General features: G+C 44.4%; 1 protein-coding gene and 1 long non-coding RNA gene across 7 annotated transcripts; one reads left to right on the top strand and one right to left on the bottom strand.

Annotated features, from left to right (window-relative positions):
- Window positions 1–3,155: 3,155 nt before the first annotated feature.
- On the top strand, window positions 3,156–17,014 carry LOC116941876 (histidine decarboxylase-like). Of its 6 annotated transcripts, none has more exons than XM_076066993.1 (13): window positions 3,270–3,666; window positions 5,770–5,916; window positions 7,605–7,777; window positions 7,918–8,031; window positions 9,139–9,261; window positions 9,692–9,832; window positions 10,147–10,290; window positions 11,117–11,183; window positions 11,464–11,626; window positions 12,035–12,125; window positions 12,793–12,891; window positions 14,257–14,358; window positions 16,357–17,014. In XM_076066993.1, the coding sequence occupies exons 3-13, from the start codon at window positions 7,613–7,615 to the stop codon at window positions 16,666–16,668; spliced, it is 1,521 nt and encodes a 506-aa protein (XP_075923108.1). In that variant the 5' UTR covers window positions 3,270–3,666; window positions 5,770–5,916; window positions 7,605–7,612; the 3' UTR covers window positions 16,669–17,014. The 6 variants fall into 6 exon arrangements, with proteins under 6 accessions (XP_075923119.1, XP_075923117.1, XP_075923108.1 ...); XM_076066986.1 differs by lacking the exon at window positions 3,270–3,666 and adding an exon at window positions 4,048–4,169; XM_076066983.1 differs by lacking the exon at window positions 5,770–5,916.
- LOC116941868 (uncharacterized) lies at window positions 16,769–25,420 on the bottom strand. The gene is made up of 5 exons (XR_012941673.1): window positions 24,782–25,420; window positions 23,199–23,365; window positions 22,216–22,306; window positions 21,844–22,042; window positions 16,769–18,321 (listed from the first exon to the last, which is right to left on the bottom strand). It is a non-coding gene; the product is annotated as an uncharacterized LOC116941868 (long non-coding RNA).
- Window positions 25,421–25,448: the final 28 nt, after the last annotated feature.

Below are 25,448 nucleotides of genomic sequence, written 5' to 3'. Positions count from 1 at the left end.
CAAGGTTATATAATGAACGAGATGTTTTGGTATAAGGTGTGCAGTGGTACGTGCCCTGCCATGGGATATTAATTAATTAGTGGACAAGATTGTATGATGAGGAACCGGTTTAACACGATATTCTCCCGGTGAGCGTATAGAATCGTAGCAAAGGTTTCAAAAGTTTAATTGTATCGATTAATCTATTGGTAATCTATGCGGTTGGAAGTAAAATCACAAAAATATTACTGTACTTATTAAAACGACGTATTCTCATCACTCGGTGAGCCGAGATGCCTTCACGGCCAGCTGATGGGTCAGGTACTTGATAATTAGGCTTCTTAATAATGATTCGTGTATGTTTTGAGTGGTATGAATTTGTGTTGAGTGGGCAAGTGTTTTTTTTGCGTCAAGAAGACGCCAGGTGATGCGGTGGCAGTGTGAGTATCATACGTATAGCTGGATTCCTTCGTTCACAATAGCCGTAGTTCGGCCCACAACTGGTTGACGGGTTGACGCGGTGGTCGCCGTTGGCGCAAGGATCCGTCGGCAGATGGTGCCCGCAGCTCGTCCGCTGCTGTTGACGCTCTTGATTGGCGTCGCTTGGTGGCGTTTGGCTGTTTCCGCCCTCTGGTGGCTGATGCTGGAACTCTCGTCAGCTTGGCTAGAACTGCAGTGACCCTTGTGGGTCGAGGTTCAGAGCGGGAATGCTTTTCGAGCGATACTTCTTCTTCTGATGGTGCCGAGTTCACACAGCGTAGCATGTCGCTGAACAGCGAGCCCCGCCATTCTGGGCGAGTTGTTGAGTCTTCTTCTGCGTCGGTGGTGGCTGATATCTTCTGATGGTCGCTGTCTTCTGCCGCTGGTCGCTGATCATTCAATGCTGGCGCATCTCTCTGTTATGCCAAAATTTCTCCCTTTGGCTCCGCCTTCTAAAAAGGGGCGGACCTCCCTTTGATCTCGCGGTGTGTTGTGGGGGTTGGAGTGTGCGTGTCCGTGTGTGTGCATGTGTAATTTATTGCATGGTTCTGTTCGTCGCCTTCCTCAAGCCATAAAAAAACATGAAAAGGACCCAGATGCTTCAGATTGTCCCGAAGGCGTCCCTTTGTCTGCCTTATACAATCTGGGGGGAGGGGGCGGGCCATCCCGTCCGGTCGAGCCCTCCCGGTGTGACATTTCCCAACGCACAAAGGGTGTGTTGAGGTTTTAAAAGTTAACATTTATTTTATCATAGTTTGGTACCGTACCACTTGCAGTTATGATTCTGTATGTTACTCAAGGTATGTTGTAGTAGCCTTCCATCGTGGTATTTGATTTTGATTTTCAAGAGATGCTCTCTCGAGCGTATGTAAATTCTTATCACGTGCTGCTGGAACACAAAGGTGGCCAGGAGTCCCTCTTTCTCTGGCTGGCCCTCGGTTTAACACTGCACAAATATTATTTGGGCTCACGTTTCCCAAGATTTGTGATTTAACACCGTCATCACGACGCACTTCCCGGGTTTCATTAATTTTCGTCTCCCCGTCTGTATACAGGGATCCGTGTTGTTATGATGGAGTTATCATTTTTTTGGTGTCCTGAGTTTAAGAGGTAAGTTTCTTGACTGTTTGAATTCATATCCCTTGGTTTATGTACGGTCCTGTAATGGCGAGCTGTAATGTAATTTAAGGTGAATCACGTGAGCATTAATATTATGTATGTGAAGTAATAACCCGCTATGTAGATTGTAGTTTGGTTTTTCTTAGTGAGGGTGTGGATTCTTTATGATGTCGACTCAAGTTCTGAATTTTAACCGTGGCATTAATAGCAAGGAAGGGGAAATAGTTTAGACCTCGCCGTCATTGCGTCTCATTGTCTAGGATTTCCAAGATGGAGCCCTTGGCGCCTGGAATTCCCCTCGAGAAATTCCCCTCCCCCCCCGTCTCTTTTTCTTCTTTGATTTGGTTTATTGCTCTTTATGGTTTATCTCCGAGCGGCCTGTTGTGTGTGAGGGGAGGGGGGGTCCGTATCCCCCCTTTTGCCCCGGAATGTATTGTTTAATGGCCTTTTACGACCTCCAGCTGCCTGGCTCCTGGGTGTTGTTTTTTGTCGGTTTGCGGGGTGTTTATTTATTTATTTAAAAAATATCGGCAAATATTATTAGTATTAATTTTGGAAAAATGCCTATATATCCAACAGCCCTCTGTTTGTAGAAAGTTCCATTCCAAGTGAAGTATGTATTGGTTAAGCAGTGTCTCACCAGGGGGGGGGGTACCTCAGTGTTTAGTCCTTGATGAACCAAGTCTTCAATGATTGCGATGGTGTCAGATACAGGAACCTTGGTGAATAAGGAAACTACATCAAAACTGACAAGCAGGTCGTCTGGGGACAGGGAAATACCACTGATTGTCGATACCAGGTGAGTAGAGTTTTGTACCGCAGAGGTGTTTTTTTCCAGTGAAAGGCCACAGGATTCAGACAGAAAACAAGCCAGTTTGTAGGTGGGGGAGTTGATAGTAGAGACGATGGGACGAAGGGGTGTATCTACTTTATGTATTTTTGGTAAGCCGTATAATCTTGGTGGCCTGGCAACAGAAGGTTTCAACGAAAACTGTTTGGTTTGATCAATTAAGCATAATTATCATAACTGTATGCATCAGCATAAGCGCATACAATTGCATAATTAGCATAATTTATGCGCATATTTACAGCAAATAACATAATTTCGGATAATTACGAATATTTTCAAATTTACTTTTTTTCCATTACATTTTAAATACACGGCATATACAACACCACGCTACGGCTGACATTCTCTCGCTGTCTTAACGGGAGCCCGCACAGCGTGGTGCCACTGCGCTGAACTAGCGCTCACCCAAGCCCCCACTAGGGCTGGTACTACACCCCTTTTCGTGGTGTACACACAACAGTATACATCCCGCCGTGGCCTCGCAAGCCCGGCACCACACAGTGACATTCACAGTCACTACAAATGTATTGGGGAACAGACTATACCTGGTGATTTAATATACAGTACTTGTCAAAAAAATGGATTAATTTTGTTTCCCAATATTCTGTATAATGTAATGAATTCATAAATGTGAGCAATCCTGGTTAATCTTGACATTTTTGTGAGATTTAGACAATTGACAAATCACAAGTCGTTGCTAACTAAACTTTATATTTCATGAATGCTAAACAAAACTTCAGTCAACATTGACTGATTCACGTATTTTCATTATTTGGTCGTATTCCTAGCTCTGATCCAAAATGAAATTGTATTCATTTACACCAATTTGTTTTTCAAACTTAATTCGTTATAAGTTTATGTTTGAATGAACACCATAGAGTTCAGAAGATCGTGTCTTCACGTATATTTCTGGAACGAACGGGGTTTTTCTGTTCAATCCTGGAATGTGACGCATCACCGGGACAGATTAAACGTTCTGGTACTATTCCTGTGGAATGTGTGCTGCTACCTTAACCTACGATATACTGTACAATACCGAACATTCATTATTTATTTTGTCAAATATAAAATGTACACGGGAAATACATGGGCATGACATTATTCCAGACAACACCGACGGCCCCCACTGCACATCAACAGCGCAACAGTTGAAATCTCGTCGCCAACTTAGCAACTCGGCATCCACATCGACACCAGCCTGCCACGGGCCATGGACGCCGAGGAGTACAAAGTTCGTGGTGAGTTGCTTTCTCTAAATAAGCATGGCACCAATTAGCCAAACTTAAGCTGTGGTATTTCCCAAACGTGTAACAAGTTGCTTGAGCTTTTTCTCTCCATGCTTCGATGTCCTCTATAACAGTTTGGAATCTATCGAGACCAAAAGTGTATTTTCTAGGGGCAAAACAATGGCAGTGCAGCAAAAAAAGCATTTAAGGTACAACACGGGCATAAGTATTGTCAAGTTTACAATACGTATATGATTTACATGGAAGTTGATGTAATATTTTATGGTGATTATTGTACATGGTTATACAGTACTTTTAACGATGTATAGTGGTTGGAAATGTGATGCATAAAATATGCTTGGACTTATGGGTGCATAAAATATCTAATTGTTAACCTGTCAGCTATCCTGTAATGTAAGGTTTACATCCACAACTTGGAAAGAGTCTATCATCACGTGAGGGTTAACATTTGGAAAGAGAGAAATGGGAAAGCATGAAGAAATACAGGCACACGGGTAAGAATTAAAAAATAACCACTATTGCATGTATGTTGAACTTCTTTAGCACTATACGTGCTAATCGGAGGTGCTCATTTACAGTGGCAATTAAGTACACTCTTGTACAACCCCGCATATCCGACAACCATCAGGAGTCATAATATGCAACTGATGCCACAATCCTCCGGATTGCATCAACACCTGCATAGGTATGTAGCCATTAAATGGCTCAACGTTGGCCCAACGTTGACAAATTTTCTGGGTTTTGAGCACCTATTGTGGTCGGTTCAAGTACAGTTACAAGGCAGATTTTTAAGTGAACTCCATTAATGAACTGGAGAGTTATATTAATGAACGGAACTCCATTAATGAACCACTGTACAGTACTTTATTTGTTCTCAAGATTTACTACAGAGGTCGTTGTGCTCGCTTCTCAATCTATGTTCTCTGTCAACGTTATAGATACGTCATTTTCCCCGAGATATGTTCGAACTAATGTATTGCATCGTGGCCTGATTGTAGATAATTCAGCAAAGTTATGTTGCAGGATGACGGCAAATACATGAAGTGCCCCATTATTTTAAACGATATATACTTATTTACATTATTGTCATATATGCAATAAATTACGCTCTTTCACCGACGCGCATTTTTATTACGAGCATTACAAATGTGTTATGTGTTTGTATTATATTATAAGAGAGCATACTGTGCTGTATAATGCTTGTGAATTACAGTACAGTATAGGTTATACTGGTAGGAACTTCCTGGTTGCACCAGCCCACAGGGGATTATTGTGTCTGTCCGCCGTCCATCCAAAAATGGGAGGGGTGGGGCTGGGTGGAGAGGGGAGGGTGGGGAGGGGAGGGGAGGGTGGGGAGGGGCTGGGTGGGGAGGGTGGGGAGGGGCTGGGTGGGGAGGGTGGGGCTGGGTGGGGGGTGGGAGGGGTGGGGCTGGGTGGGGAGGGGCTGGTCACCCCGTGGTGCCCTTATGAAAGTCAACGTTTAACCTACTCACGCCGGCTTGTGCCCGCCCTCACAGTCGCGCATATTTGCGGAATAAATCACGCCGCCGTTGACCCAGGCCATTGACCGAGCAACCCAACGTTCCTACCAGCTCCCTCCACAGGAATGTGTTCAGTTTCAATGGTAACCAGGATAGCAAAGTGTATTATAGTAATTAATTATCTCAAGAGTCATGCTTAAAGGCAACGCTCAAATATGCTTTACATATAGAGGGCGTGCTTGGACACACTGAGGTGATGTAACAGATTATAAGATTTACTTCAGAGATTATAATCTGTTACATAATTATTTTGTTGCTATACATGTCCACGTGAAAAGCCACTTCCTTTAGCTATTATTTTTGGCAAGGTCACTTCTGAAGTAGAAGATAATAGATCAGTGGGCTTTACCTGGTAATATTTTTTTTTAGTTGCATTTGTATATTATTTAACTAATTTGTTTATCTCTTCTATATTTTTAACTCCATTAGTGTTTTTGTATTGTTTGTTGTTGTTACATTCTGACCCACCCCTGCTAGAAATCTGTGACAAATAGCTTTATAGCTCAACAGATTCCCAAAGTATAAATACGTACATATTCTGATTCTGATGTAGAGGTCACGCAAGAGACAGGGGATCACACCCATGAAAATAGTTAAAGACGCAAAAAATGGAATTTGGAGAAAAACCCAAAAGATACATAATGGCGAGGACTGAGAGGAGAGGACTCGGGGAAGAGGAGGCTAGAAGTCAACTACGAGTGTATGTGCCTTACAAGTGTTCTCTTGAAACTCACTTCTTCTCCATGGCCTATTCCGAACCTCTTCCTTGCCCTCACCTCTCCACTCCTTCCTGTCCCTCGCCTGCCCTTTCGTGACCTCCAAGTGCCTCCTGTTACGGTCACTCATTCCTCGGCCCTTGCACACCTTTGCCAATCGAAATTACTCTATTTTGTTACTTCTTTTAAACTATGTAAAGCGCATTGAGGTAAGGCGTTCTATAAATATATGAAAGTAAAAAAAAAGTGTTTCAATGCACACACTTTTATTTGCACTCAAAAGTAGAAAATTATTTCTTGTCACCCCAGAAATAGTCAAATTTAATGTGCTGAATAAAAGTAGGTGGCTTGCATAACGAAAATTAAACATATTGATAGGAGTCTGCATCAAAGATCAAATTCCTCGTGTCCTGTCCATATTCCAACGCTGCTCCACCTTTCCAGCTGATGCTATGATTGGTGAATCCAATCGGATGCTTACCTGAAACCGTATTCCCACCACCATCCATCCTAGAAGAATTCCCTCATCAAGACACTGCACCATAGAACCCAATGCATCTCCGACCAGGAACACATTGCCAGTGAACTCAAGCATGTACACCAAGCTCTTAAGGCTAATGGTTACTCCGACTACACAATCCACAAAGCTATCACTCCAACCATGAAGAAGGACCCTCTTTAAGGAGCCATTCAAAACCATCGCTTTACCTGACATTTGGGGGGATCACAAAAAAGATCTCCAAAATCTTGAATAAACACAAGATCCAGGTCCGATTCAACACATTACATAAAATCCGTGATCTGGTTCCATCTGTAAAAGATGTGATTCCGGACATACATTACCCTGGCATCTACAAACTAAGTTGCTTCTGTGGTAGTAGTTACATTGGAGAAACCAAACGACATGTCTTGGACCGCATTCGTGAACACAAAGCAGACCTAAAACATGGTAGGACCAACACCTCGGCCGTGGCAGATCACTGTTATTATTCAGTAGGCTCACACGACATTTACTTGTCCAAGACAGAGGTGTTCTGCAAGCCATCTGGCTACCATGAGAGATTCGTTCATGAGGCTATCCACATATACAAACACAGAGCCAATTTCAACCGAGAAAATGAATTCTGGCTTAGCAATCATTGGAAGGATTTTATAAACCATTTAGGGTCTTAATTGATTGTTCACGCTTGCGGTGGCTTTCAAACCGCATCCATTCTTTTCGTCTCTCCCCTCCTCTTTTCCGAACATAGATGGACTCATCCATCTGAATAACTGCAAAATCGCTCTCCGTGGTGCTAACGTTAAAAAAACGCCACTTTTTCAAATTTTTTGCTGTGGTTTTCACACCTGATGATAATTGCTTGTGTTGCAGTCGAAACGTCGTGAAAATCTTATTGTTTTATATTTTTATTATTGTATTGTTTCCCTTCTACGTGACTTTACCGAAAGAACCAAGAATATGAATCCCTGTGGTCACGAAAGCTTTAAATCAAAATTGAAATCCAGAGCTGTTAAGGACTGTTGTTCAGGCTTAGCAACTATGGTCACTTACATGATTTTATTCAAACGTTGTACAGAGAAGCAGCATCTTGCGACAGAGAAGCACCGAGATTCAGATGCAGCTTTGATTCAGTAAATGGTCACATGCAAGTACTGCATTGTTTCTGCACAGGTAAGGCGATGGTGGACTACATCGCCGCGTATCTAACTGGGCTACGTGACCGGCCTGTGAAGCCATCTGTACGGCCCGGCTATCTGCGTCCCCTGCTGCCCCCTGGCCCCCCGCAGCAAGGAGAGCCCTGGGAGAGAATCTTTGAGGATGTGGAGCAGCTCATCATGCCTGGGGTAAGGCACCCAGCCAGAGAAACATGAATAAGATAGGATCAAGCTAGGATCATGCCTTACAAGATGTGGTGTAACCTGAAAACACGTCGGAGCACTATTTAATTTCTGCTTTATTAATGCAAGTTGTGGCATGCATGCAGATTGTGCACTGGCAGAGCCCACACATGCATGGATATTTCCCGGCACTCAACTCGTACCCATCGCTTCTTGGTGACATGCTGGCGTCTGGAATGAATTGTGTCGGCTTCACATGGGTAAGTCTATGTGTAAAAGTGCCGTATTTGCATAGCGACAGCAACGACCATTCACCACTAAGTGGCGGTGACGTCATCACACAGCGCTTGTGCCAGGCTAGGTGCGTACATATAAAACAGATCGATGGAAACTATCAAAAGTCATGTGGGAACTCTTTGAGATATGCATCGTATTAATAATAAACGTTTTTGGGTTAGATCGCGTTATTTATAAATGTGTCGTAACCCTCCACCCCCCGACACGGCCAATCAGCAGAAAAGTGTCACGTTGACAAAAGACAATTAGTTCACTACTTTAGCCCACCGGTGTGTTGAAGAGTGAATCCACAACATTTACAATTTTTGAATACGACGTTTCGCTGGTAATTACATCCAGCATCATCGGGCAATTCGCCAGAATGGTAAAGCCCTCACTTGCTCCCGGTCTTAAATATAGCAGGGTGACATCATCATTTAACTCATTCAGGTGCAGTGATTTGAGGCGGAGGGGGAGTATTGTAATTATATAATAGATTAGTAATCAATCAATTGTTATGATTAGTAATGAGTTGTAGATTAGTAATTGCATTTTAGTTAAATGAAGACGTTTGGAAACGTTTTGAGAAAACAAGATGCAAGGGTAACAATACAAATGTACAAATTTAACTAAAGTTTGAAAACATGTGCTAAATAATTTAAATAGTTTATTACACGATCATTACAGCAAATTAAGTATTTACATTTTATATAAAATCGCGTAATGTTGAAGAAAACGTGTTAATGCATATTTTAAGATATGTAGGTAAAAATAGATATTCAGTGAATAGGGGGGCTCAGGGAAGATCGGATATTGCTTTCCACGAATGTTAAACATTGCCAGACTTAATCTGGCCCAAAAAATATTCTAATTTTTTTTAATTTACAGAATTAAAAAACGCGTGCAAGAAACATTTTTTTTACAAATTAAATGTAAATTTTATTTGCAAGCTGAGATTGTAGGTAGGTTATTTGATTCAAGTAAAATTCCTTGATTTATTGGTTATTGAGCATCTCCAAAACTATTATTAAAACTATGGTAATAAGGGGACCGTTTGTGTTTTGTAACTGTTGATGCGTGATCTGGGCCAGGCATCTAACCCGGCCTCCACGGAGCTGCAGATAGTGATGACGGACTGGCTGGTGGACATGCTGTCCCTCCCTGACACCTTTCGACATGATCACCCAGACGGATGTGGAGGTGGAGTCATACAGGTCCTCCATCTATATCATCGTCATATTTGCAACACTTTGGTTTACAAAGCAGTACATTTTAAATCTAAGTAAATCTAAAACGATAAACAGATGAACATAATAGGCAAGAAAGATTAGAAGCAAACATTTAAGGGGTGGAGAGTGGAGACAGACAGGAGAATTGAGTTGGAAGTGATAAGTTTAAGAAGAGATTTGAATGCTGGAAGGGGCCAGTTGATATAAATGAGTGATAGCAATTGTCATATTAACCGCAATCTAATAGTGACATACTTTCACATTTGTTCATCAGGGTGCATGTGCAGCACAGTTGCCTCTAAGGTCAGAGTGGACCATTTTTTTAAACTTTTGATCAATTATAATTATTAATGGATCAATTTGTTGCACTTATCCCAAAAATGTGTGGGTGTGTACTTGCGTTTTTGTCGAACAGAGCTCAGTGAGCGAATCCACCATGCTGGCCCTTCTGGCGGCACGGACACGCGCTCTTACACAGTTACGCGGCGATGTGAGCCAGGACTTTGGCAATGATGCACTCCTCAACTCACGACTAGTGGGGTACACCTCAGACCAGGTGTGCCAGTCTACACTCTCTAATGCCCGTGCCCACCGTATGTTTTAAAATAGATTTTTTTTTCCCCCACAAATTGTAATTTTAATAGAAGAATAATGAGCATTATCGTGCGCTTTTGATGAATGATGCTTCAATCAGAGCGTGTGGAAAATGCTCCCTGCTTCTACTTATTTTCGTAACTTTTCCCTCTCTAAACTTAAACCTAATCGCATCTCCGATTAGCATGTTTGGCTACGGACGGTGCCAAAGACGTTCAACATACATCCATACATAATTAAAGAGTACGAATGAAGGTGAATTCTGACTCCCGCCAGGCTCACTCGTCGGTGCTGAAGGCGAGCCTCATGTCGCTGGTGAGGGTGCGCTCACTGCCCACGGACTTGGAGTTCTCGCTGCGTGGGGAGACGCTCCGACGCGCCGTGGATGAGGACAGAGCACAGGGCCTCGTCCCGTTCTTCGTGAGTTACTTAACTCCAGGCGTGAATTTGTTTATCGATGCAATGTGCACCAACATTTATGATTACAGTACTGTACTTGATTGGATTACCCAGAAAAAAAAGCCCATCATTGAGTGTCTGGGGTCATTGAGACAATTTGTTTTTAGATAATTTTCATATGTTGATGGGATACTGGATCATCTAAGAGCCGACACATGCAAGGAAAAACACTGAAATTCCACACATATGTCAGAAACCTATATGTTGTACAGTACTGTTTGGCTGCCTAGAAGTTACTGAATTACTCAGAATGGTGTTTGTATTCTATTGAGATTCTGCACCACGTGCTTGAATGTTTGTTCACACAGTAGTGAACAAACATTCAAGAACACAGCAGATAATATTGATTGTTTGAAGGATTCTTAACTTTTAAGCTTCACACACATAGCAACTGTTACTTATCAACATAACTTGATGATATTCACGTGCTCTGGAAAACCCATTCATTCAGTCATGCTGCAAGAAAGTGCCTTGCAACGCAACCAGGCCACAATATGAACATGACAAGGATGCAACAACTTCCACATTAATTAAAATGTTGGCTTTGGTATGGTTCAATTAGATGTGGTACCCTGTGTCACTTGTAAGGAACAAAACACATTATGGGGGTGTAATTTCCATGCTAATTAGTAATGTCAGCTGACAGGATATATGCAACAGAGCTACTCAATTTGTTTTATTGTTTCCACGAACAGTATGGCTCAGATGATAGCTCTTTTGGTAAAATAACTACGTGCGTATAATGCTTTCGTGCTCTCACCACCGTGCATCTTGTGCGTGTGTATAGGTGTGCGCAACCCTTGGCACAACAGGCGTGTGCGCCTTTGACAACATGGCTGAACTGGGCCCAATCTGTGAGATGTGGTCTTTGAATTTCTCTTATTCCTAACACCCGAAGTTCATAACCGTTCTAATCGCACCTCCGATTATCACGGTTGGCTACGTACGGTGCGAAAGAAGTTCAACATACATACACACATAAACTTAAGTCCTTACCCATGACATTTAAAAGCAGGAGCAAAATGTTTGCTTACTGTAACTCATTTGTTTAGACCTGGTTTAGGAAACCTTTTACCAGCAAGAGCCCAACATCAGGGTGAAACACGATTATTAGCTTTCTTGCGATACACTCAGGCCGCCAGGAGGGGCTCTGGCTGCACGTGGACGCGGCGTACGCGGGCACTGCTTTCCTGTGTCCCGAGCTGCGTGACCCCCTGCGCGGGGTCGAGTTTGCCGACTCGTTCGTGGTCAACCCGGGCAAGTGGATGATGGTCAACCTGGACTGCGTCGTATTTTGGTGAGGCCTCCGTGAATCGTGCAACATACCATTTGGACAAGATCGTGTTGGCCTTGTTGCACGAAACACAAGCTCTTAAGGTTTGTTTGTTTATTTGGATTACATTTTTCAATTCTCAATATCAGATATTTATTTGACCTGGTAATCAATCATATATACCTGTTTAATATGCTTCGATTTCCTGTTTTCTCGGAAGTTAAGTGTCAAAGAGTGCCGTGACAGCATTCCCACCCCACTGGCAACCGACTGATCGGTTTCATGAATGCCACAAGGGCATTGAATTCAAGAGATCCCACCCACTTCCACCTCTTGAACCAACTTTCACAGTTAAACTACGTAATCGCATGCCTCTTATTGGCCAGCCTGCCACACTTGACTGCACGCTAAGAGCCCGACTCACTGTGCCAGGGTGGCGGACAAGCGGAGTCTGCAGAGCACGTTCTGCGTGGAGCCGCACTACTTGCAGCACGAACACTCCGGTTCGGTCACAGACTTCATGGTGGGTGAATCTGCTGCACTACACATGTTTTGTTCGTAAAATGGCATGCATTCGTGGAAGAGAGCAGTTTATGCTCTATTACATTATGTCTAGGCGTACCAAGCCAACAGCTCTGATATTCTTGGTGCAAAGAGTATGATCGTCTTTATACAATCTTAAGTAATTTCACAAACAGACCCGAACATTTTATGTGGGTATATATGCTCTGAGAACACAGCAGATAACATCAAAAAGCACCATCTTGTCAAGATGTCAATAAAATTAGTTAATCTTGTTCTCTCTCTTTAAAAAGCATAGTTTAGCTCAGCAATTGATCTTAATATGAAAGTCTAGTCTGATGTATTTAACAGCGGTTCCATTGTATTTAACATGTTTCTCTGCATTCTGTAAAAAATAACACAGATAGAATGTATTTTTTGCTGTAACCAGTGACACTCAAGCTGTTATAATTTTACTTAGATATGTGGGAACGTTGTGGAAGTCGGGGGGAGAGGGGAGGTGGACATGGGGGCCCATATCAAGTAGCCAAGGCAGCCAATGAGCACTATTAAATGTGGGGGGCTCATATTTTCACCCACTATGATTCAGCAACTGTCCTCATGCCAAGTACAGTACATGATTGTGCTGTGAGATTTGTGTTAATGATCGGGGTGGTGTTTTCGTGCAGCACTGGCAGATCCCGCTGACTGTGCGTTTCCGCTCGCTCAAGCTGTGGTTTGTGATTCGCTCGTTCGGGCTGGACGGCCTGCAGGAGCACGTGCGCAGGGTGAGGGTGTTAGGGCTGCTGCCCCTCGACTCCTCGTTCTCCTGTGCCCCCCCCCCCCGCTCTCCCCTGCTCCCCCCCTCGCTGCTGCTCCTCGCAGAAGCATGATTTAAATAGCTGTACTAACCAACTTGCAGATACGCCGCGGTGCCCGTCTCGTACACGCCAACCACGAGTCGCGCAACAGCGAGAGTGCCCCGCGTACCGAACACGCGGGGCACCACAACGCACGGGCTCACAGTTCACGTGCACGGCGAAGGCGCACGCGCGGGCAAAATATGCGCTCGTGCACAAGCCTAAGACACCACACAACGCACAGGCTCACCACACCACGTACTCCCCTCCCTCCCCGTACTCACAGAGACAATACGACACGGGTTAGGATCTACTGGTGGTTTATTCTCTTTTTAATTAGGGTTAATCTACCCGTGTCAGTGTGGACCAACAGGACAGATCTAACCTATCTCTCTACGGTCTGATACTCAAGTGGCCTGTCCTCTTTCTCTCTCTCAGGATTTCTCCCCTTGCCTTACCTCTCCTCTTCGTACTTACGATCCGACCTCGTGGTGTTGGAGGTCGCGGAAAGATAATGCTGCCCGTGGCTTTTGCTGGGAAACTGAATCCGGCTGCTCTCTGACCCGTCTCACGGACGTTCGAGAAGCAGGGAGATGACGACTCCTCGATTCCTCTCTCCAGTTGATCCCCAGCGAAAAGAGACCTTTATTCCCAATCTCACTCCCTTTTATGCCCCCACTTTCAGCCCAAGCGCCGCTAATCCGCTGGCCCCTGGCCAATCGGGTTATCCCCCCCTCTCCGACGTCCTGCCCCCCATTGTTTAACCGAGTGCACGACCGCATCATAGGCATCAACCTGCACCGCCCCGCTCCCCACCTGCCTGCTGGTCCGCGTGTCCTTTTTGGCTTTCTTCATTGCGGTTCTCATTGAGCCCGCCGTGGTGATGCGATTTTAAGTCAATCCACGGCGCCGCAGTGCCAATCGGCCTGGGGGGGGGCCTGCCAATTCCCTGGCCCTGAGAAACCGTGGAGCACCCCCACGAGGGGGGGGGCCCTCGGGTGAAAACTCAGGGGCAGGTGACCTCCCCACGAGGCCCTACGTGAGTGCGTGTGTGTATGTTTATGTGGGGGGTGATGGGGGGGAGCGCTGTGACGGGAGCCGGGTGGCTCCTCGGCTGCAGCAGCACAGCGACGGCCCCAGTCCCGGCGGAGCGACTTCGCTGTCGTGGCATCACAAGGGCCTCGTGTGACACGCGCTCCTAGTCACTGACACTCAGGACAGCTGAAACCAATGATAATATTTCCTGATACTAATTGTAGAAGGGGTATATCAATGTTGTATGTTTTTATACAGACCAATAAACTTGCAAGGTATTTTGAAAGCCTCGTCAGGGAAGACCCCCACTTCGAAATTCCAGCGAAGAGCAACTTGGGACTCGTTGTGTTTCGTCTCCAGGTGAGATTTTACTGCTTTTCCCATGATATTGCAGATGCAGTGGAACGCTTTTAATTATTGGCCTCCACATTAGACTCTCCCCCTGCTTTACTCCTTTTGCTCTGCCCTCAGGTCCTTTCTCTTTTCTATCGCTTATTCTCTTCCACTGCCTCCACTCCCAGTCCCCCGGTCCACTTCCTACTACGACCCTAATTCGTGACCCGGCTCCCACGTCTCATTTTCTCTATGTGCACTTAACCACATCTCTCCCCCAGCCATCCACTGGGCTCCTCAATCAGCTCAACTATCCGGCCACCAGACCTCTGCCCCTACTACTCTTCACCTACCCTCATCCATGTCCACCCATACCACCTATCTTACCACTTCACGCATGTGCCCTATAACCAGCTGCCTCTCATCCATGTTGCACCCATCTGTCACCCTCATTCACCATCACACTCCACATTATTACTCCTTCCCTACCCCTGCAACATCATGCTCCATTCCCAGCCCCTGTCCCTCTATCCCTTCCATCACCTCTCACTGACAGCCACTCCACCCCACCCGTTGCTCCCCTTTTGCCCCTTTGTGTACCGCCGTTCGCTTGCATTGTAAAGTGCCCTGGAAAGGGCCCTAAATAAATCTCAAATATAATTTACTACTATAATGAGCCAAAAATATGTGTCCTGCGCGTGATGTCACTCCATGTTGGCCAGCCCCCTCATTAATAATCATGAACAGGTGACGTCCTCCACATGGACCCCCCCCTCATTAATAATTATGAGCGGGTGACGTCACTCCACATGTAGCACCCCCCTCCCCTCATTAATAATCAAGAGCAGGTGATGTCACTTCACATCGGCCAGCCCCCCTCATTAATAATCATGAACAGGTAACATCTTCCAAATGGACACCTCCCCCTCCATTAATAATAATTAGCGGGTGACGTCACTCCACATGGGGGGCCGAGGCGCCTCCTCCCCCCTCCTCAGCGTCAACTCACAACCCTCATTACAGAGGCAGAACCCTCACGTCATGTGATCTCCGTAACGCTATTGAGACATAGACGTAAAAAAAGGACGTCATGATGAACAAGGGATTATAACCTTTAAATGAAATAAATCTGTGTCACCATGACCTTACAAATTGCTTTTCGCTTGCAAGTTTCAGATTTACTGAAATACACCCGTTCTTGGACAGGCGAAGAGCTAGTAGAATATAATTAGTTACCCAGCCTATGGCTTTGTCACTCTTTGAGTCTTCTTATCCAGTTATACCCTATAGGAATAGGTTTTACCCTTTTAACTGGCACAAAAACTGACACCTTTATTCAAGGTATCATGTTTGCAATAACCACAACACAAGCAGTCAAAATGTAAACAAAAGAGACAACTCTGATAATAATATGCACTGTCCTTGAATTTGATTGGTCCACACCCGAGACGGCTTTTCTTAGAGCCTAGTCTCCATTGGTGTTGGACCAGAAGACGCCAAAAGGCGTACAACTCAAAAACAGTGCACTATCAGAGTATTGAGGGCTCGGGTGAGCATTTACATTATGAGACCTCCTTTGCTAGTAACAAGATATAGAAATAGGTTTTACCCTTTTAACTGGCACAAAAACTGACACCTTTATTTAAGGTATCATGTTTGCAATAACCACAACACAAGCAGTCAAAATGCAAGTTATACCCTTTTACCTTCAGTTGTGTCCTGCAAGGCCGTTAAGCTCATATGAAGAACTCTTCGACTGGTGGAGTGGTAGACTAACACGGTGGATGACAACCAACCGATGTCGATGGCTGCGGGCTAGGAAAGATGTGAGCGTGTCTATGGGACCATTTTGCCAATATCAAAGTATGAAAAATAATTAAAGGTTTTATTGCCAGAAAGGGTAAAAACTATTCTTATTTTTCATCGCTGTTAACCTGTTGAGAGGTACAAAGGTTTAACGGCTGCAATAAAATAGATATTGCTTTATTCAAGCACCTTATTATATTGAGGCTGTTTTCGTTGCAGGGCCCAAACGAACTGACAGAGACACTTCTCAGGCGACTCAATCAGTCGCAGCAGCTGTTTGTGGCGCCAGCCATGGCCGGGGACAAGTTCATCATCCGCTTCGCCATCACATCTCAGTTCACCACAGAGGCGGATGTGCTACGGGACTGGCGGCTCGTGTTGCAGGCTGCTACAGACCTGCTGCAGGGCTCAGCAGCCAAGGACGACGCGAGCGGAATGGAGATCTGCATTGTGGGCAGAGAGGAAGAGACTGCCCTTGACCACCACCAGAGTCAAGGGTGTCTAGAGGTCATGGCACTGGCCAGGAGTTAAGAGCTCTCTCGTGCCAGATGGTGGAAATTTCCCTGATATTGACTAAATAATGTTGTATTTACTTGAGGGCCGGATTTAAAAAGTTTGAGATTTTATGATCACCCCCCCCCCCCCCCCGCCTTCTAGAAGTTTCTAGTTCTGCCTCCATTGATATTTTCAACATTTAATGTGGAAGTGATATAATACAAGTTGTGGGTACTGAATGATGGGGGCATATTGATATATGTTCTTTCATAAACAATTTTAATGTCATTTTATCTGATACATAGTTTTTTAAACTTGAAATACATGTTTGTCATTGGGGAAAAAAGGTAAAGTGATTTCGTTATAAAATATTTTATACCTATCATTGCCTGGACATGCTTTAAAACCTCATGCCCATTGGTCTGTATTCTATGGGTCAGAGGAGAAATTGGTACCACCTATGGTGAAACGTCTTTAGTTATTGAACAGTTATAATATCTAAATCTATCAACTTTTATTTACCAGGTCAAGCCCGATTAGCTATTTTTCAGAAGCGACCTGGTCACAAATGATAGCGCAACGAAGTGCTTATCATGTGAAATTTTATAGCAGCGAAATAAAGAAACAAATGTTTCTAAAGTGGAGGGGAAACCCGGAGGACCCGGAGAAAAATACACACGACCACAGGGAGAGAGACAAGCAAACTCCAAATATACAGCAGGCGTCAGGGTTGGGATCGAACCCACGACCACTTGCATACCAAGCAAGGGAGATAACATTTCTCCACCGCGGTACTTTTCTCGCCACCTAGTTATGGGAGAAGTGGATTCAAGCCATACAATTTAAATTCCGTTTGCACATGAAGCCAACTGCTGAGGAGGCATTACACAAAATATCTTGAATATCCACAAGCGCCATGACCATAATCACCAACAGCACTACGAGATTGCTCAGTTGTTACAGCCATTTAACGAGCAACTGCTGAATGAAAACCTCCCAATTCCATATTGGTCACAGGGGTTGTTTGACCATAATTCAGCATGATGGGCAGTGCAGGTTAGAGAATGGTGGAGGATACCGCCCGCCACAAACGTGGCCGTGATCAGGAATTGAACTCGGATCACCGAGATCATAGCATAACACGCTGACCACAATGGAGACTGCAACCTTCAAGATGGCCAGCAAATGGCAGTATAGATATTTGTCATTACATATTATGTGTAGGTGTTCGCTCATAACTCTGCTTTCGGATGACACAAAAGACTAAAAAAACTGAGTTGGCTCGGTGGCTCAGGAATTGAGCTGGATTAATAAAAATCCCAACTGGTGTCAGATATCAGCCTCTTATTAAAATGAGGCATTACTTCAGCACCATGGTTCCTCCTAACTTTCTGACTGACCTGCCCCGACTGGACATCTGTGAAAAAAGAGCTTCATAGCACATCGGATTCCTCCAGGATAAATACAGATTCTGATTCTGATCCCTTCTCTGAGGAATTACTTGGCTCAAAACCCTCACGCTCGTCACTCAGAGCTTCACTTTGCCACTGACGATTCCCTCCTAGATTTGTCGCGTTACTGGCGTGTAGCTGCACGCTGCAAGGGCGCACGGATGCGCGCCAGGTTGAAGCCCTCCTGCAAGAGGTGCGTCTTGATCTGCTTGAATGTGTTCGTCAACTCCAATGCTTCCTGTGTGATAAGGGGTTCAGGGTGTGACATCTGGAATTGTAAATTAAATAGGAAAACACACTACGAGTAAACAAAATAATCATAGATAAATCCTGTTCCTGCTGGACATCTGTGAAAAGGAGTTTTGTAGCTCATCCTACATTCCTCCAGTATAAATAAATATTCTGATTATGATTTTGAAATTACAATAAAAAAGTGTAAACAAACTAAAGGATTCATATTCTTGGTTCTTTCGGTAAAGTCACATAGAAGGGAAACAATAAAACAATACAAATATAAAACAAAATTATCACGACGTTTCGACTGCAACACAAGCAATCATCATCAGGTGTAAAAACCACAGCAAGAAAATTTCTTGTGACTTTACCGAAAGAACCAAGAATATAAAGAAAACGTTCATAACATCACAAAATAGAAAATTATAGAAATGTATTCAGTGCCTATAAAACGTTTCTTAGCATGTGGTTACCCCCATGCATATTATATTGACTACATAATAATTGATAACCACATATATAATGCAAACATATTGTTCATTTGGTGAGGGCGATCCGATACATGTTACTTCAATAACTAGGGTATAAAATTAGATCAACGTTGATTAAGCTCGTGATATATGATTGCTGAGCACAGGCCCAGAGGCCCAACATGCAAAGCGGCCAGCAACACCCCACCCCGCATTATTGAAAGTAGACAGGTCATCGTTAATACATCTCTTGAATTGAGCAAAGTTATAAGAACTTGGGAAAATGGAAGGAAGTTCCAAAGTTGAGCAGTTGCGAGGGAATAAGAAGACAGATAAGTATTTTAAACTGCAGTGTGATGTGGATGAGACGAGTAGTCTGAATCGGAATATTTATTTATTCATACTGGAGGAATTCGTTGAGCTATACAGTTATTATATTCTTAGCTCTTTCGGTAAAGTCACGTTGAAGGGAAACAATAAAATAATAATATATATAAAACAATAAAATTCTCACGATGTTTCGACCATAACAAACGGTCATCATCAACTATACAGTTATTTTTCACAGATGTCCAGTAGGGGCAGGTAAGAACGTTACAACAACAATCGATACAAAAACACGATAGCAGTGCAAAGTACAAGAAAGGTAAAGAAATCAGCCTAAGACATACGAATACAACGAAACCATTCCCACCGTACCAGGTGAAGCCCACTGAGGTATTAATTAGTCAGGAAGACTGAGTCCCCAACATGGGAGCAGGAGGAATCACTGAGTGAAGTTCATGCGGCAGAAACCATGGTAGTAGCGATAGGAGAGTGGCGAGAAGGTGAGCAGGTGCTGAATCATTCATCAATCTGCTTTCCATTGAAGTTTTGTTTTAAAGTCGATCATTAGCTGCGCCACCAACTTGGGATGGTGACACCATACACTGTGACTTCCTTGATGAAGTCCAGGTCACTCAGAGTGTCTGCCAACTCCATGGTCGAGACATTCTCACCTTTCCACCTTATCGACAGAAACAAGAAATCATTCAGGGTATGCAAAAATAAATCCACACGAGTTCAAGCCAGTCGGGTATAGCGAGGTTGCTCGCAATGGCCTAGCTCTGATCACTGAGCTGGCATTGCCAAAATATCCACAACTGCATATACAGTGAGGGGAAAAAAGTATTTGATCCCCTGCTGATTGTGTACGTTTGCCCACTGACAAAGAAATGATCCGTCTATAATTTTAATGGTAGGTTTATTTGAACAGTGAGAGACAGAATAATAACAAAAAAATCCAGAAAAACGCATGTTATGAATTGATTTGTATTTTAATGAGGGAAAGAAGTATTTGACCGATCTGCAAAACATGACTTAGTACTTGGTGGCAAAACGCTTGTTGGCAATCACAGAGGTCAGACGTTTCTTGCAGTTGACCACCAGGTTTGCACACATCTCAGGAGGGATTTTGTCCCACTCCTCTTTGCAGATCTTCTCCCAAGTCATTAAGGTTTCGAGCCTGACGTTTGGCAACTCGAACCTTCAGGTCCCTCCACAGATTTTTATGGGATTAAGGTCTGGAGACTGTCTAGGCCACTCCAGGACCTTAATGTGCTTCCTCTTGAGCAACTCCTTTGCTGCCTTGGCCGTGTGTTTTGGGTTATTGTCATGCTGGAATACCCATCCACGACCCATTTTTAATTCCCTGGCTGAGGGAAGGAGGTTCTCGCCCAAGATTTGATGGTACATGGCCCCGTCCATCGTCCCTTTGATGCGGTAAAGTTGTCTTGTCCACTTCGCAGAAAAACACCTCCAAAGCATAATGTTTCCACCTCCATGTTTGACGGTGGGGATGGTGTTCTTGGGGTGATAGGCAGCATTCCTCCTCCTCCAAACACGGCGAGTTGAGTTGATGCCAAAGAGCTCCATTTTGGTTTCATCTGACCACAACACATTCACCCAGTTGTCCTCTGAATCATTCAGATGTTCATTGGCAAACTTCAGACGGGCATGTATATGTGCTTTCTTGAGCAGGGGGACCTTGCGGGCACTGCAGGATTTCAGTCCTTCACGGCATAGTGTGTTACCAATTGTTTTCTTGGTGACTATGGTCCCAGCTGCCTTGAGATCATTGACAAGATCGTCCCGTGTAGTTCTGGGCTGATTCCTCACCGTTCTCATCATCATTGCAACTCCACGAGGTGAGATCTTGCATGGAGCCCCAGGCCGAGGGAGATTGACTTCTTTTGTGTTTCTTCCATTTGCGAATAATCACACCAACTGTTGTCACCTTCTCACCAAGCTGCTTGGCAATGGTCTTGTAGCCCATTCCAGCCTTGTGTAGGTCTACAATCTTGTCCCTGACATCCTTAGAGAGCTCTTTGGTCTTGGCCATGGTGGAGAGTTTGGAATCTGATTGATTGCTTCTGTGGACAGGTGTCTTTTATACAGGTAACAAGCTGAGATTAGGAGCACTCCCTTTAAGAGTATGCTCCTAATCTCAACTCGTTACCTCTATAAAAGACACCTGGGAGCCAGAAATCTTTCTGATTGAGAGGGGGTCAAATACTTATTTCCCTTATTAAAATGCAAATCAATTTATAACATTTTTGACATGCGTTTTTCTGGATTTTCTTGTTGTTATTCTGTCTCTCACTGTTCAAATAAACCTACCATTAAAATTATAGACTGATAATTTCTTTGTCAGTAGGCAAACGTACAAAATCAGCAGGGGATCAAATACTTTATTCCCTCACTGTATGAACCATAACCAAAAGTAGGAATACACGACTTCCATTTGGGAGGAAACTAAAAACCATAGCTGTGATATGATGATGCTGATGATTGATGGGTGTCCTAAGTACGGCATAATAATTTATCTGGAGATAATCTAATAGAACACAATCGAGGAAGACCAGGGGAAACCACCTCTACACTTCTTTCTGGGATCCTCCAAAGCAGGAACAGAGGGGAAGCAGGAGGAAGATGGGACATCAGGAGCGTGAACTATGGACCTGTCTCTTAGGCGTTGAACTGAAGACAGAGAAAATGAAAATGAGAGCGACAATCACCTGAAAGTATCCCCAACCCTGTCGATGAAGTAGATGAAGCCCTCTTTGTCGATGCGCATGATGTCTCCCGAGTTGAAGTAGCGGTCCCCATGCATGAACACGTTGTGCAGAACCTTCCTCTGCGTGAACTCGGCATTCCCCAAGTAACCATCAAATGGCATGTGCTTCGAGATCGGGGCCACCAGGAGACCTGGCTGTCCTGCTCCACCAGCCCACATGCCGACAAATACAAAGATCCCCCATATACGCTGTAACAGACTTAGGGCAAGTACTGTTCGGAAGCAGCTATGAATGCAAATAATATTTTTGAATCTCCTCTTGGTGTGTCTGCCTTGTTATTGAGCTATGGTCGTCAGTGTCTGGTGCCCTCACCTCTGGGTAACGGGATGCAGAAGCCCTTGTCATCACGCACGGGTCCATCCTTTTCATGGTCATTCTTAACCAGAGCATACTTTATCAGGAGCTGAAACGAAGCAAAGCCACACGAACAATTTCAAGATCACTCATCTTTCCCTTGTAGTCCTCCCACACAAGGTATAGTTGTTACCTTTGACTGCTGGGGCAAAGGCTGTCTTGCAAATAATTATATAGGTCTATCTTTAATTTAAATCAGGAGACTTTAATTTTTGTGAATTTTAAGACACTGTAGATTTAAATTACTTTATTTGCTGCCTTACGGTTGTGATAGTTAACTTTCTGCAAATTGTACTTTGTATTGTATTTCTTCTTGATTTGCACTTCATGTCTTGCTAACAAAATAGATGTTTGTCTTTTGGTATGTATTCATTTGCATTCTTAATCATACAATATTCAACGTGCCAAAGTCCATCTTTGTAATATGCCTGTGGATTTGGCCAGTGCTTACCTATCGAACGTTGCTCATGATGATCCCAATTTGAACAAACCCTGGAGGGCCCCACTCAACAAGCTCCAAATGCCCAGCAACAGCTAAAGCAGCAGTTTCACCTCTCATGGTGATCAAGAGTGTTATGGGTCGATATTAACCAGGAAAAGAGATTATTTATGATACCGTGTTGGCACAAGTAACAAAAACTCAACACGTTTCTTAATAACGCTGCCTTAAAATTAAAATATATAAAATATTTGTGCTATAAAGAAGGGCCATTGCCTTACACATCACCTATTATATACTATTTCCTTTTTAGGTCAATAGTGTTGTTGATGAACGTGTTGAGTTTTTGTCAACATCGTCCCGAGACAGCACACCCAAAATACAGGCACACTCCCTAAGCTAACCTTGATCCAGGCAGTCTGCGAAGAAGGAGGTGTGGTAAGAAGCCAGGATTTGACAGCGGAATAACAACAATAACAACGGCTGAGAAATTACAACGCACACGCAGGAAGGGCAGGTCCCGGCCGCAGGCCCTGAGCTTTCCATCCACGTTGGCGAAGCCCACGTTGCCCTCGGTGGCGCCGTAGAGCTCGCAGAATCTCACGTCCCCGTGCCGCTCAAGAAAACGTGCCCACACGTCTGCTCACATTCCGTTCGGTCCAGCTCGTTCTTGACACGGCATGCGAGGGAGGCAGGGAGGGTTGGGAAAAGAATGTTCCTTGAGCGAAATTTATTTTCATAGCATCTATGGAGAGAACATGTTAGTGTGTGTGCCATCACTGACAATGCAGAAAATTGATAAGGTGGTGTACTATCAATGAGTAGGTATTTTGGCACTTGTGCTGCACTGTCTATTGCACCGATGTGTTTTCGGTGTTGTTACCGTGTGTCGTTGGGCATTGTCTGACATTTTGCTCCGCGTGCTTATGAGCTTCTTCACTGAATTCCTGAACTGAATTCATTGAAGTATGGTCAAACCCTCCCCACCACATGACCCGCATGCCATTGAGAAGCCCTCCTCATGCAGCAGTGCCTTGACAAAAAGGAAAAACTCCCCGAAAGCATAATGCTTTCACCTCCATGTGTGATGGTGGGGATGGTGTTCTTGGGGTCATAGGCAGCATTCCTCCTCCTCCAAACACGGCGAGTTGAGTTGATGCCAAATAGCTCCATTTTGGCCTCATCTGACCACAACACTTTCACCCAGTTGTCCTCTGAATCATTCAGATGTTCATTGGCAAACTTAAGACGGGCATGTATATGTGCTTTCTTGAGCAGGGGGACCTTGCGGGCACTGCAGGATTTCAGTCCTTCACGGCGTAGTGTGTTAGCAATTGTTTTCATGGTGACTATGGTCCTAGCTGCCTTGAGATCGTTGACAAGATCCTCCCGTGTAGTTCTGTCCTGATTCCTCACCGTTCTCATGATCATTGCAACTCCATGAGGTGAGATCTTGCATGGAGCCCCAGACCGAGGGAGATTGACAGTTCTTTTGTGTTTCTTCCATTTGCGAATAATCACACCAACTGGTGTCACCTTCTCACCAAGCTGCTTGGCAATGATCTTGTAGCCCATTCCAGCCTTGTGTAGGTCTACAATCTTGTCCCTGACATCCTTGGAGAGCTCTTTGGTCTTGGCCATGGTGGAGACTTTGGAATCTGATTGATTGATTGCTTCTGTGGACAGGTGCCTTTTATACAGGTAACGAGCTGAGATTAGGAGCACGCTCTTAAAGGGAGTGCTCCTAATCTCAGCTTGTTACCTGTATAAAAGACACCTGGGAGCCAGAAATCTTTCTGATTGAGAGGGGGTCAAATTCTTATTTCCCTCATTGAAATGCAAATCAATTTATAACATTTTTGACATGCGTTTTTCTGGATTTTTTTGTTATTCTGTCTCTCACTGTTCAAATAAACCTACCATTAAAATTATAGACTGATAATTTCTTTGTCAGTGGGCAAACATACAAAATCGGCAGGGGATCAAATACTTTTTTCCCTCACTGTATATGGTCCTTATTTTGAGGGCCCATCACCCGCAATTGCTTGATCAATTGTTGATCGGTAACGAGGCAGCACTTGGCACCTTGGGCTGGTTGAGGAGGTAGCGGCAGATCTCGCCGACGTACTGGAACATGGTGACGCCGTGCCGGCGGCAGTCTCCCCAAAAGTGACTCGAGGAGAACTTCCTCCGCAGAACCAAGTGCGCACCTGCAGTCAGGGGGATGAGACGACGAGACAACACGAGGGGTGGGGGTGGGGAGAATGGGATCAGTGCTGGTGGCAGTTTAACACGTGGTAGGCTTTCGCGACCAATATCATCCATAAGGTTTTTTTTGTGTTAGATCGCGTAAATATACAAATGTGTCTTTAAAACCCACCACCACCCGACACAGCCAACGAGTAATGGTTGTCACGTAAACAGAACATGCCAATTCGTCACTAGTACAGCACACCGGTTTGTTGGAGAGCCAAGCCACAACATTTACAATCTGAGTACGATGCTTCGCCAGTAATTACAACTATATAGAGGCATAGATGTGGTGACCACACTTCTGCGCTCTTGCGAGGTCAGGTATCATATGACCTCAGTCAACCCACGGCACCTGGGTCTGTCCCGTGACCTCTTGCCAGCGAGCCTTCGACACGTGGCTTCAAAGTGCACCTGGCCTGGAATAAACGCCGTAATGTCACCGCCACTTCGTTGCAAATTGCGAATGCTGTTGTGTGTCTGGTGTCATCCCATAACCCGA

This window comes from Petromyzon marinus, chromosome 1, assembly GCF_048934315.1.
Source record: "Petromyzon marinus isolate PM22_M1 ecotype Great Lakes invasive population chromosome 1, UKy_Petmar_22M1.pri1.0, whole genome shotgun sequence".
Taxonomy (NCBI): domain Eukaryota; kingdom Metazoa; phylum Chordata; class Hyperoartia; order Petromyzontiformes; family Petromyzontidae; genus Petromyzon; species Petromyzon marinus.
Note: the sequence above shows the minus strand (reverse complement) of the source record. Positions and strands in the feature narration are given on the sequence as shown.